Source organism: Hordeum vulgare, chromosome 6H (assembly GCF_904849725.1).
Source record: "Hordeum vulgare subsp. vulgare chromosome 6H, MorexV3_pseudomolecules_assembly, whole genome shotgun sequence".
NCBI lineage: Eukaryota > Viridiplantae > Streptophyta > Magnoliopsida > Poales > Poaceae > Hordeum > Hordeum vulgare.
Genome location: NC_058523.1, coordinates 360,629,472 through 360,642,817, shown reverse-complemented (window position 1 = coordinate 360,642,817; position 13,346 = coordinate 360,629,472). Strand labels below are relative to the sequence as shown.

At 45.7% G+C, this 13,346-nt stretch overlaps 1 protein-coding gene across 1 annotated transcript; it reads right to left on the bottom strand.

Moving 5' to 3' along the window:
* Positions 1-4,835: 4,835 nt before the first annotated feature.
* LOC123403252 (AP2-like ethylene-responsive transcription factor AIL7) lies at positions 4,836-11,611 on the bottom strand. Its single transcript, XM_045097194.1, has 10 exons — positions 11,510-11,611; positions 11,155-11,416; positions 10,406-11,024; positions 7,921-8,003; positions 7,748-7,756; positions 7,569-7,657; positions 7,378-7,451; positions 7,235-7,285; positions 6,418-6,494; positions 4,836-5,913 (listed from the first exon to the last, which is right to left on the bottom strand). Exons 2-10 carry the CDS (start codon positions 11,378-11,380, stop codon positions 5,174-5,176), a joined length of 1,968 nt encoding a protein of 655 aa, XP_044953129.1. The 5' UTR covers positions 11,381-11,416; positions 11,510-11,611; the 3' UTR covers positions 4,836-5,173.
* Between the last annotated feature and the right edge of the window lie 1,735 nt (positions 11,612-13,346).

Genomic DNA, 13,346 nt, shown 5'->3' with positions numbered 1-13,346 from the left:
ACCAACCGCCGCCACAACCACGGCATGCCACGTGTTAGGCGTTTAGTCCCGGGTTGAGCCACCAACCGGGACTAAAGGGGGATACGAACGGTTGCCACCACCACCGCCCGCCGCGTAGCCCTTTAGTCCTGCTTTGGGACATGAACTGGGACTAAAGGCTCCTTACGGCCCGGGACTAAAGGCTCCTTACGGCCCGGGACTAAAGCCTCGATGGAGGCATTGAGAATTGGGGCGACGTGTCCGGGCCTTTAGTCCCGGCCCAGAGGCACTCCGGAACTAAATGGTCCAGGCCAAAGGCCCGTTTTCTACTAGTGATGGGCAATCCCCTTGGCTTGTGCCAAGCTTGTGGGAGTTACCCCGGTATCGTATCACCATCACATCTTTTGCCTTTACCTTTGTTCTTTCCTTTTCAGTTTTCTCTTTCTCTAGTAGATTAAAAGTCTTAGTGTTTTAGTCTTGAGTTTTGCTTTGTGTCACCCCCAACGTATTCTTGCTCGTGAGCCATATAATAAAGAGTGTCTTAGTTGAAGGGCTTTGCCTCTTGCCATGATCAATAGAGTGAGAATAGAACAAAGCATGAAAGAATTATCACTTCTCAGTAAGGTTCTTGATCCATGCTTTATTTTGTGAAGGAATTATCACTTTAGCATGAGAGATTATATGTTGGTATTGCTGTTCTGATCTTGATCATGATGCATGCATGTTAGTATCTTGTTTTGTCGACACCTCTCTCCCTAAAAATGTGGACATATTTATTGAGCTAGGCTTTCGCTTGAGGACAAGCGAGGTCTAAGCTTGGGGGAGTTGATACGTCCATTTTGCATCATGTTTTCATGTTGATATTTATCGCTTCTTGGGCTGTTATTTCACTTCACCATACAATTCTTATGCCTTTTCTCTCTTATTTTGCAAGGTTTACATGAAGAGGGAGAATGTCGGCAACTGGAATTCTGGCCTGAAAGTGGAGCAAAGTTGAGATACCTATTATGCGCAACTCCAAACGCCGTAAAAATCAACGAGGATTTTTTTTCCTGATTTATCAAAAATACTGGGTCGAAGAAGTGCCAGAGGGGGGGCGTGCAGGTGGCCACAAGCCTGCACGGCGCGGCCACCCCACCCACCCCCAGGCCGCGCCATGAGGGCTTGTGGGCAGCCTGCAGGCCCACTTTCCCCTCTCTTGCTATATGAAGGGTTTCGTCCAGGAAAAAATAAAATAGGAGCTTTTTTCGTGGTTTCACCGCCACCACGAGGCGGAACTTGACCAGAACCAATCTAGAGCTCTGGCAGGACGATCCTGCCGGGGAAACTTCCCTCCCGGAGGGGAAATCGTCGCCATCGTCATCACCAACACTCCTCTCATCGGAGGGGACTCATCACCATCGACATCTTCATCAGCACCATCTCATCTCCAAACCCTAGTTCATCACTTGTAACAAATCTCCGTCTCGCGACTCCGATTGGTACTTGTAAGGTTGCTAGTAGTGTTGATTACTCTTTGTAGTTGATGCTAGTTGGATTATTTGGTGGAAGAGTTTATGTTCAGATCCTTGATGCTACTCATTACCTCTCTGGTCATGAATATGATTATGCTTTGTGAGTAGTTACTTTTGTTCCTGAGGACATGGGATAAGTCATGCTAATAGTAGTCATGTGAATTTGGTATTCGTTCAATATTTTGATGTGTTGTATGTTGTTTTTCCTCTAGTGGTGTTATGTGAACGTCGACTACATAACACTTCACCATTATTTGGGCCTAGAGGAAGGCATTGGGAAGTAGTAAGTAGATGATGGGTTGCTAGAGTGACAGAAGCTTAAACCCTAGTTTATACGTTGCTTCGTAAGGGGCTGATTTGGATCCACTAGTTTAATGCTATGGTTAGACTTTGTCTTAATTCTTCTTTCGTAGTTGCGGATGCTTGCGAGAGGGGTTAATCATAAGTGGGATGTTCGTCCAAGTAAGGGAAGTACCCAAGCGATGGTCCACCCACATATCAAACTATCAAAGTAACGAACGCGAATCATATGAACATGATGAAACTAGCATGACAGAAATTCCCGTGTGTCCTCGGGAGCGTTTTTCCTCCTATAAGACTTTGTCCAGGCTTGTCCCTTGCTACAAAAGGGATTGGGCCACTTTGCTGCACCGTTTCTACTTTCGTTACTTGTTGCTTGCTATGAATTATCTCACCAAACAATCACTTGTTACCGACAATTTCAGTGCTTGCAGATTTTTCCTTGCTGAAAACCACTTGTCAGATCCTTGTGCTCCTCGTTGGGTTCGACACTCTTACTTATCGAAAGGACTACGATTGATCCCCTATACTTGTGGGTCATCAGTGCCGGCAGTGTTGGGGTTGCGGGGCGGCGCCGTGGGCGGTGGGGCGGCGGCGCCGGGGGGCTGTGGGGCGGCGATAACGGGGCTGTGGGGCACCGGGGTGGCGCCGGGGGCGGCGGCGCGACGGCGGTGGCGGAGGTGGGGGTTGGGGGAGAGGAGGAGAAGAGAGTGTCGTTTGAGAGAGAGAGAGAGAGAGAGAGAGGGCAGAGGTGAATCGGGACGGGCATTAGTAAACTCGGAAGCTTTGTCATCTGCTGGCGGACGACAAAGGGTCTAGACTCTTTGTCGTGTGCCTCCAGACTCTTTGTCGTTCGCTAGCAGACGGCAAAGAAACGACTGTAGTTTGACCTAATATTACCTCTACCAGGAGGGCCCAGTCCAAAGCTTTGTTGTTTGTTGTCCTCATCTTTGCCATCTGCGGCACACGGCAAAGAATTGACTGATGGCAAAGACATTCTTTGCCATCAGCCAGTTCTTTGCCGCCTGCTTTGTGGGAGCTGACGGCAAAGACACTCTTTGCCATCAGTCAGCAGACGGCAAAGATTTGGCTGACGGCAAAGATTTGACTGACGGCAAAAAACTGAATTCCAGTAGCGGGAGATGAATTTTTTCATGAGGCAATGATTTGGATAGGAACAAGTGCCAAATTGTTTTGAGGGCAATCAAGAAAATACAAATAGCACTTCCTTCACAAAGTGCTATTATGAACAGAATAGGAAAATGAATATTACTGAATTATTTTTGAACTAGGGAAGGAAGGATTTTGACATATTTGAGGAATATATGATCCAAATAATTTATGAGAATTGTTTGAGAATTTTGGGAATGACAGAAATGTATGTTGCTTCACAACCTAGAGCAAAAATTGACACATGTACATGACACATGCAAAACTGATAAGGTGGCGCCTAGTGATAGCAATGGACCACAATTTACAAGGCTATGACCATCTATATTGGTCATGATCAACTAGAAATAAGGCTGCGGACTAGTGTTGTCTGCTTTACGACCATTTTGTGTAAGGGTTTGGAGCCCCTCGAACAGCTTATGACCAATTGGTTTCACATGGTCATATATTTACGATCATTTCTTCCAGGGTCACTAATAGAAGATCACAAGTTGACATATTTCTTGTAGTGCGGCGGTCGAGTGGGGAGCTACGGCGGGGCGGCGACGGGCGGGAGGAAGAAGGGGAGGGGGAATGAACTAAAGGGCGGTAGGGCATTGGTGCACGGCCGCGGTTTTTACATGTCCTGTCTCCGAAGATGTAAATTTGCACCGCGAGGTGTTGTATTTTACATCTCCGGGAGGCGGAGATGTATTATTCTTTTTGCATATGGACCATTTTTGGAGAGCTGTTTTTTGCCTCAGAAGATCCAAAAGTTGATTATTTTTACATATGAACCTTCTAATGAAGATGCTCTTACAGGTTACCTCACCCCTCTTAGTAATGTGGCTTTCTTATTGACTCAAAAGAGATAAACCATAAAACCTCCAGTCTTTTGTGATCTTGCCAACACATTTCCCCTTTTTGAATTGGGGCCCCCTCTTTCCTACTTAACTATCAACACAAGGGACCTAACACCTAAGAATTACTTCATGAAGGTATTAATCTCTCTAATCATACAACATCATCACTAAAACATGATTTCACTAAAATATGATTAATAAGTCGTCCAGGGTTTGCAGCTATTTTCTCGCAATCGTTAGTGGCACAGCCACAATTTGTGCTTTTAAGTGACAAACATAGAATAATTGAACTAGTTGGTAGTGGCACAAACCTATTTTTCATTTTCTTACACAACGGTCTATGGCGGTAGACGTGGGACATTTTTGTCTTGGATCCGCCATGACAATTATTGAACTATTAAACATGCTAACTATTATCCATATTATTGCTTCGTACGTACCGATCCTATGTCAGTAGACGTGGGACATTTTTATCTTGGGTCTGCCCTGATAATTGTTGCTAAGATGAGCTAACAATTGTCCCCACTTAGCAAACTCTACGGCTCAAAAATAAAAGCAAACTTTAGTGGCCTCGCTCACTTGGTAGTCCTTCAACTATAACTAAGGTTCTCTTAAGGACTGCCATACTTCATAAAATTCAGTTTCGCTCCATCAAATTTACTTTGAAACAACTTTATACAGAAGCAGTTGTAACTCCTTTAAAGAGTGTTTGCCTTTTATCTATCTTTAGCTTTAAGAATGAGAAATTTGATGGGAAGGATATATCTGATTGAATGAGTGGACAAAAATAAAGGGGTATTCACTTGCTCGTGGCACTGATGAGTAATTTCCTTTCAACTTCAACTTTTACATTTTCTTGAAGCACCTCCTAAAAAGTTTCACAAAAAACATAAATTTGTATTTTTTTTATTCTAGTTTTTTTACGAGCAACATGTCATAGAGCTATCCCATTTGACTTGCATTTTCTAGAACGGAGCTGAATTTTTAGGAACGGAGTAATTCCGGACAAACCCTAAATGAAAAGTCAAAGTAAGTCGAATCTCTGGAATTATGAAGTTATTGCCATCGCACGATCAGCTTTTGTCCTCTAGAGATTAAACTTGATCTTCTGAAACTACCCAAAACTAACAGCAAGTTAGGATAACTTACAACAACACAAGCTTAACTTATCCTAACTTGCCATTACCAGCTTCCAGAAGGCATGCATGCCCAGCACCTTTACGAGTGTCATTCACCCGGCCAAGAAGAGCTAGCCGGAACCCCGAGCTGAAACGCAACAACGAGCAAGACCCCTGACCTAACTTGGATTATGCTCTAGCTAGTTAAGTGTAATCCCGCTATTACTAGCTTCTGCCCTCTTCACCATCATCACATGCCATTGAACGGCGAGCTCCAGTGGTTGGAGTACCCGTTCGCCCTCGCGATACTCACAGTTGACGCCGCCGCGTATGGGTCGGCTGCGGTGCTTGCCATCGCCGCCATGGCATCGTACCCAATATTGAGCTTCCCCTCTTCATCCCCGTAGCTGCAGGTGCTTCCCAGGTTGGTGGCAGTGCTGCTGTGCCCCTGTTCATCCATGACGGCGGTAGCCGGCATCAAGAAGGCGTTGCCACCGGTGCCCTGCTGGTACCCGCCGCCGTTGTACACCGTGGAGCTCGACGATGCCTGGAAATAGTTGTGAGCGGCGGTCCCGAGGTGCAGCTGCTGGAGGTCCTGCAGGTTTTGCGCGGCGACGGTGGCGTCCTGCTCGGGCTTGCACCACCCGCGGGCCGGCTGGGCGACGTATGGGTAGTGCACCGAGAGCGGCGACGGCTGCTGAAATGCGATGGTCGGCCAGCCGTGGGGGTACGACGCGTACGCGCCCATCCCGACGTCGGTCAGCTGGGAGATGACGCCGCCGTGCATGCCGGCCCGCCAGATCGTGGCGCCAGCCTCTGGATGATCAGCGGCCTCCTTGAGGCGCCTCGCCGCGCCACCCACCGGTAGGGTGCTGCTCTCGAGGATGGTCTTGACGTCGTACCGACTCATGTCGAAGTTGGTGACGGCGTTGAGTCCACGGAACTTGATCGCCGCGATATCGTAGGCCTCCGCCGCCTCCTCCTCGGTGCCTACGGACGTGCGAGAGGATGTGCACGATTAGGATGTAGTACATTATTAGCTAGCTAGGGCTGGTTCCCCCCTATTGCATTTGCATGCAGCATGTGTGATGTATGTTCCATATTCATGCATGCATGCATGCAGCTATACGGAGGTTAGGATGCAAGTGCGTGATTAATTCAAACCACTGGGGTTTTCAACTTTGTCCTTGACTCTATGCCCCGGTTTTCTAAGACAACTTTGAGACAAAAACTTAAAGGTGCATTTGGGACATAGTTAATGCAGTGACCACTATTTTATTGGCCCATAGGGCAACATATAGAATATCTAACCTTCAGTTCTACGAGACGAAGAGTTCAAGAAAAAAATAACTAAATAAGTAGTACTGGTCGATGACTTAGATCTTGGAGCTATAACACTATGACTAGTCATAATTTAGTATTAAGGATCTTCATTAGTCTAGCAATTAGAAAGGCTCCCAAGAGAGGGTTAATTATATGTGGCCAATAACTTACTGAAGGTGCCTAAGTAGAGATCCTTGTTTCCTGCAACCCGCCCAATTCTTGCTTGCCATCTCCCATGCTGATGGTGCCTTGTAAAGATCTCAGCCGATGTTAGAACTTAGAACACTGAAACAAGATATAACAACCATTTGGATAACTATCTATTTACTCCCTCCGTTCCTAAATATAAGATCTTTTAAAGATTACACTATATACTACTCCCTCCGTTCCTAAATATAAGTCTTTTAAGCAATTTCACTAAGGGTCTACATACGAAACAAAATGTTTGAATCTATACTCTAAAGTATGTCTATATACATCGTATGTAGTCCACTAGTGAAATCTCTACAGAGACTTATATTTAAGAACGGAGGGAGTACATATGAATGTATGTAATCATATTTTAGGAAATAGGTTCATTTATTTTATTCTGTATGTAGTTTATAGTCAAATCTCTAAAAGTTTGCTTACATGACATGCATGCATGCATGCCTACTAATTCTAAGAATACATATCGGACATTACCTACTTCCACATAACATAAATTATTATATGTACAAACAGACTGAATTTTATCCCACATGAATGGCGAGGGATATTTTTATCCCACATGGATGGTAGTGTGATCTACGGATTGGCTCTTCATAGACAACGATGATTTATGTCTACATATGATCGTATTACGTCTGTTGCTTTTTTCTGTTACCGTACTTTTGAACTGTGGTTATGTGCATCTTAGTTATGAAAAGGCCGGGTGTAATGTTTAAACTTTTAAATAACAAAGCCCTTTATAAAAAAAACGAACAGACTGAATTACCTAGTAACATACCTAGTTACACCACGATATTTTGACGCACCGCGAGAAAATCCGCTGCTATTCCTGCAATTGTTGGATCAATTTATTGGTAGAGTAATATTCCATTTACTTGTGTGATACTTCAGTATGAGATGAACGTCGGCTAGCAATAGTACCTTCTTAAGTATGCAATGTATTCCTGCCTAGTCATATGTTTCATTTCATCCACCTCTTTTTCGTAGGTATTAATCTGCCATTGTACAAAACTATTACGTTCTAATAAAAATAGCTTCAGATGTTTTACAGCAACAAAAATAGCAATGCAAGGAAAAAAGCATCCATAAAAATAATATTAGAACTTGCTTACTGGGAAATTTGTTGTTGTTGTTGTACCCCAATACTTGAGTGCTGCCAAATCATAAGCCCTTGCTGCCTTGTCCTCCTTGTCATAGCCACCTAAGGTTTCATGATCAAAATCATAAGGTGGAATAACTAAAATGGTAAACTGCAATGAATAAAAATGGCCAAAGAGTAAGGCAAGCATACCCAAATAAACTGATTGTCGAGGAAAATACAGTATCATTCCCGAAGGCGATGGTGATGTAGTCATGGAGAGTGTTGATGCAACACAAGATATAATGCTTAAATAGAACATCAAGGGTGTATATATTGTTGTGAAATGGAGAGAGAAAGAGGAAGTATATAGCCATTTTTATTACCTTGCCTACCCTTGCGACTCTGCCCTTCTCTTCTGCAGCTATTGTCCCAGAGATGAGCCTCATAACGCCCTGTCCATCTATGTCTGAAAAGGAATATTGAAGAATTTAAGAATATATATAGTTAGCACAATCAAAATGTACATGTTGTCGTTAGAAAAATACATCCATTTCTAACGTACATGTATGTGCCAGAGTATGTTGATCAGAGAAAAGAAAGCACCAGTTTCCATTTTGTATCACTTTTGTATTCATCATTCGTTGAAACACATTCGTTTTGAGAGGTCTATAAAAGAGACATCTATATAAAAACTTCTGTGTTTATCCAGAGAAAAGTGAAGATCCACACTATCTATTTGTGTTGGGTCAGCTATAACAGATAAATTAGATATACCTCTTATTTTGGTGCACTCAGGTTATAGTGGTATAGATTAGTGTAGAAGATATCGTAAGAGTTCCAGAGAAGAAGAACAGCGCTTAGAGCATCTCCAACAGCCGCGCTTCGCGCCGCGTCCAAAAAATGCGTTTGCCGCGCGTGCTCCGGCTGGTTTAGCGCGGGGATAGGCGCTGGCTCCAACAGCCGCGCTATAATGCAGCGCACGCGCGCCGCTCTAGCAGTGCCCAAAAATGCAGCGCACGCACAACATTTTTAATAAATAGATTGCATCAAAATAAAAAGGATACAAATTTATTTTACATAGATTGCAACTAAAAATAGGTAGTTCGAAAACATAGATAGATAGTTCGGTGCTAGATAGTTCGAAAACATAAAACTAATCCCAGTCGCTCCAATCATCTGCACCATCATCATCGTCGTTGGTGTCGTTAGAGGTTGACAGCCAGATGTCGAACCAACGCTCATCTTCTTCAGTGAAGAAGGACCTCCCGCCTGCATTGACGATGTCGGCCTGCGCACTCGCCAATGCCTTCCGCCGACGCCTGTCCAACCGCTCCTCGCGGCGCCGGTGCGTGTCCTCCTCGCGGCGCCTTGCCCAATAATCCTGCTCGTAGGCGACGTCCTCCGGGTGGCGCCGGCGCCACTCCGCCATGACCTGCTCGTCCTCCTGGGCAACGAGGAGCCGGCGCTGCCGCGCAGTGTGCTCCGCACAGTCTTGTGCGGAGTTTACACGAGGCGGCGGGGCGACGTCTAACGCCTGCTGGAGTGTGTGGACGTCTTGGAAGTTCATTTGGCGGCGCGGCCTTCCTAGGCGCCACGCCGCCGCGTCGAACGCGCGGGCGGCCTCGTGCGCCGTGTGGTATGTGCCGAGGCTAAGCCGGAGATCGCCGGAGCGTATCTCAGCGTAGAACCCGTCGTTGGGGCGATCGCGGACGCCGCGGTAGCCTGACGCAGAACTGCGGCGCGGCGGCATGGTGGCGCGTCGGGGACGGGGCGCTGGACCGGTGGCGGTGCGCTGGAGCGGCGGCGGCGCGAGAGGTAGCGGGAGAGAGAGAGAGAGCGGAGCGGTGACGGCGCGTGAGGGAGCGGCAGAGCGCTGCGCTTTTATAGGCGCGCGGGAAGCGGCGCGGCAAAACTGACGCGCGTGCTGCCGCCTTTCGCGCGCGCGCAGTTTTCCCGCCGCCGCTGGAGCGCGCCATTCTGTCCCGCGCTCGCGCCTTTTTGCGCTTCTGTTGGAGATGCTCTTAGCAGCGCAAATTGTGTGGTAAGTGAAGTGTAGCTATAGTATGGAATCATGTCGTGAATCACGGCGTATACTCAGTATGAACAAGTAATTCAATTCAGTTGTGAATCCGCTTTTCTTGATTGGCCGATGAGCTATATATATATATATATATATATATATATATATATATATATATATATATACACACACACACACACACACGTGACCATTGATCTCCCCCCCCCCCCCCACACACAGTCATTGATCTGCCAGCCACTTGGTGGCCTTTTCTTTTTCTTTGTATTAGGTTATATTTGTGTTGTTGCTCAAACAAGTTTATGTTTATTTTTTCTTGTACTTGAACATTGCTGTATTTTCTTTTACTTATGAGGCCGGTGTTGTGACGATTTTATTAAGAGAGGAAAAAGCAAAATACAGAGTGACCCGGTTTATGAGAAAAACTAGGCCGAAAACATAATAAGAAAAGAAAAGAAAAACATGGATATAGTGGTTGATTTATCTATAAAAGCGGGGTTAAAGGCTTTTACCTAATTGGTGGAAAGAAAATGGCAGCATCTATATATTAATCATTGGATATGAACAACTAAGCCGAATTATATATGTGCTAAAAAATCACCAAATTACAGGCGCAATCTCAAAGTAGCTTGCATTATCATGCATGACTAGTATTGATCCCTTATGTGTGTTTGATTAAAATTTAAAATTAAAGAGTTCCTCGCTAGATTGATCGTCCAATTTGAAATGCTAGCTAGTGTACTATAGCCCAATTTGAAATGGACTAGCTTGATGTAACTACGTCATGGATCCACAAATTAATGTGAAAAAATCAATCATAATGTGCTAACCTTGTTACACCTCGATATATCGACGTCCTTTGCCCGAATGTGTCGATGGACTTCCTCGCGACAGCTTCTACCGCACCACCCGGCGAATCCATGGCGCCGCTCGTCCGCTTGTTCTCCGAGGAGGTGCTCTCTGAGACTCCCCCAGTGGCACTGCTGCCGACCACATCCATTGGCAAGTGCGATCCCGAGCCCGTGCTCATCGAGAGCGCCAGGCTCTGCGAGCTCCCCGCCACCACTAAAGCGCCGTTTCTTCCCAGCGCATCGAAGCTGCTCGCGCTCGCGTCGGTACTCATACCTTCGTGGGGTTGCGGCTGCTGCGCGGGGTGCGGCGCCGCTTGGGGTACCTGGTTGTTACGGAGCCAGCTCTTGATCATAGAGAGCTCCATGGTGTTGCTCCTGCTGTGGCTGGTGGTGCTGGTCGCCATCGGGACTCCGGAGAACAAGAAGCCGCCGGCCTGATCTTGCTCGGAGACGAACGAGTTGCCACCGAGGAAGTCCTCAAGCTTGGGCTCGGTCTCGGCCTCCATGGCCCTCTTGCCACCGACTGCGCTCGACCCAACAAGCATGGAGAGCTCGGAAGCACCGCCGGTATAGTCCAGATCACCCCTCATGCTCCAATCTACAGCCACATCAAATAACAAGAACCTTGAACGGGAGACTGAAACTGATGCATACATACCAGCTAGCTAGATAGATAACACTGGATCGGGGTGTATGCGGCAACAAAGTAGCTAGCGTCTTCCTCTCACCGTGGGTTTCATGGGCTCCCCTATTGAACGCCGCCTCCGTGATCCCGTATGAAGGCTGATGACCTGGCACGCCGAGTTGAGCGTCGGGAGCTGGCTGCGTGGGTAGGCCATAGAAGTCACTGGCGCCGGAGATGTCGATGCCGGCGGGCGGTGAGCTATCCTGATGCGGCTGTGGGCTTTCTTGGCCGGAGAGCGAGAACCCCAGCCAGTCGTTTCCAGAAGACATTATGGGGATGGCCGATCGATAGAACAGCCCACAGGGCTAGGTACGATAGATTAATAGTTAGTTTCTTCCTGATGAGCAATGGAAGCATTGGCGAGGTAAGGTAGAAGCTGATAGGGGAGGAGGGTATACCTTTTTTCAGAAGCACCTAGAACACTAGCTACATTTGGGTTAATGTGGGAAGAGCGCAGGAGTGGCCAGAAAAAATATCCTGGCCACACGAGAGAAGGGAGAAGTGTGCTAGGAGATAAGTATTTATATGAGAACACAACAGTGCTGGTAGTTGTATTTTGGGTGTGGAATGTGTACTGAAACTTAACCAAATCTCACATACACAAATAGTAAATAAAACAACTTGAAAAAAACTGCACGGATCTCAGTGCTCCCGGATGCGACTATTACGGTCGGACTGGCCGCTAGGGCCCGCGCTAATCACTCATACTTTCCTCTTCTCCGTTGGCCCTCCTCAGTATAGTGGTAGCATATATATATAGTGGTTGATTTATCTATAAAAGCGGGGTTAAAGGCTTTTACCTAATTGGTGGATAGAAAATGGCAGCATATATATATTAATCATTGGATATGAACAACTAAGCCAGTCAACGAATTATATATGTAATAAATAATCACCAAATTACAGGCGCAAAATCAAAGTAGCTTGCAGTAATTATCATGCATGACTAGCATTGGTCCCTTAGGCTGGTCACAATGGGGAGGAACTTAGCAGTAACATCACACACTCCAATACAACTTTGCTTATGTGGCACATATTTAATGAAGAGAGAGGTGCTTGTGGTAACTAGCTAAGTTACCGGAACATCACACACTCCAACAAACAATGAGTCTATAGCCTAATAAATGCATTGTTGCATGACACTACATATATGTTACTCCCCATTGTAGAGGTAGGAACATAGTCTAGAAAAGTGTGTAGGTTTCTACCTTATGTTACTCCCCATTGTGACCAGCCTTATGTGTGTTTGATTAAAATTGAAGAGTTCCTGGCTAGATTGATCGCCCAATTTGAAATGCTAGCTAGTGTACTATAGCCCAACATGACCGTAATAGTATCTGTCACCCCCCGCCCTTCAATTGCTCGAGTAATCCTTTCCTCTTCTCCGTTGGCCCTGCTCCGTATAGCCGTCACCGGAGTTTCGTCCCTATCGGTGCTTCGTTTCCATCCCTAACCCAATGCTTTGTCACCGAAGACCCGTGATACGTCTCCAACGTATCGATAACTTTTAATTATTTCATGCTATTATATTATTAATTTTGGATATTTTATATACAATTATATGTTATTTTGTATCATTTTTGAAACTAATCTATTAACCCACTGTCAAGTGCTAGTTGGTGTTTTCTCCTTGTTTTTGGTTTTCGAGGAAATTAGTACCAAACAAAGTCCAAACACTACTAAACTTTTTAAAAGAGACCCTAGAAGTTTCGGAAGGAGACCATAGGACTAAGGAGGATACAACAAGGCAACAGAGCGCATCTAGGGGGCTGGCACACACTGATGCCTTGTGGGCCCCTCATGGCTCCATCTGACCTAGTTCCACCTTCATAAATTTTCTTAAATAGGGAAACCAACAGAGAGCCACCCGAAACATTTGTTCCACCATCGCAAGTCTCTGTTCTGTCGTGATCCCATCTAGAGACCTTTTCTTGTGTCCTGTCTGAGGGGGAATCGATCATGGAGACCATCTACATCAACCTTATTGTCTCCAAGATGATGTGTGAGTAGTCCACCATAGACCTATCAGTCCATAGCTAGTACCGAGATGATTTCTTCTCTCTCTTTGATCTTCAATACAAACTTCACCGCGATTCCCGCGATGATCTATTTGATTTAATACTATTTTTGCGGTGTGTTTGTTGGGATCCGATCAATTGTGGATTTATGATCAGATTATTCATGAATATATATTAAGTCTTCTCTGAATTAATGCATGATGGTTATAGCTTTGTA

Excerpts from the sequence above, each read along its gene's own strand:
- LOC123403252 (XM_045097194.1), bottom strand. The coding sequence starts at position 11,380 with ATGTCTTCTGGAAACGACTGGCTGGGGTTCTCGCTCTCCGGCCAAGAA. Across the intron at positions 6,495-7,234 it reads AAATATCGTGGTGTAACTAG|GCACCATCAGCATGGGAGAT; the intron begins GTATGTTACTAG and ends GATCTTTACAAG. Across the intron at positions 5,914-6,417 it reads TCTCTACTTAGGCACCTTCA|GCACCGAGGAGGAGGCGGCG; the intron begins GTAAGTTATTGG and ends GCACGTCCGTAG.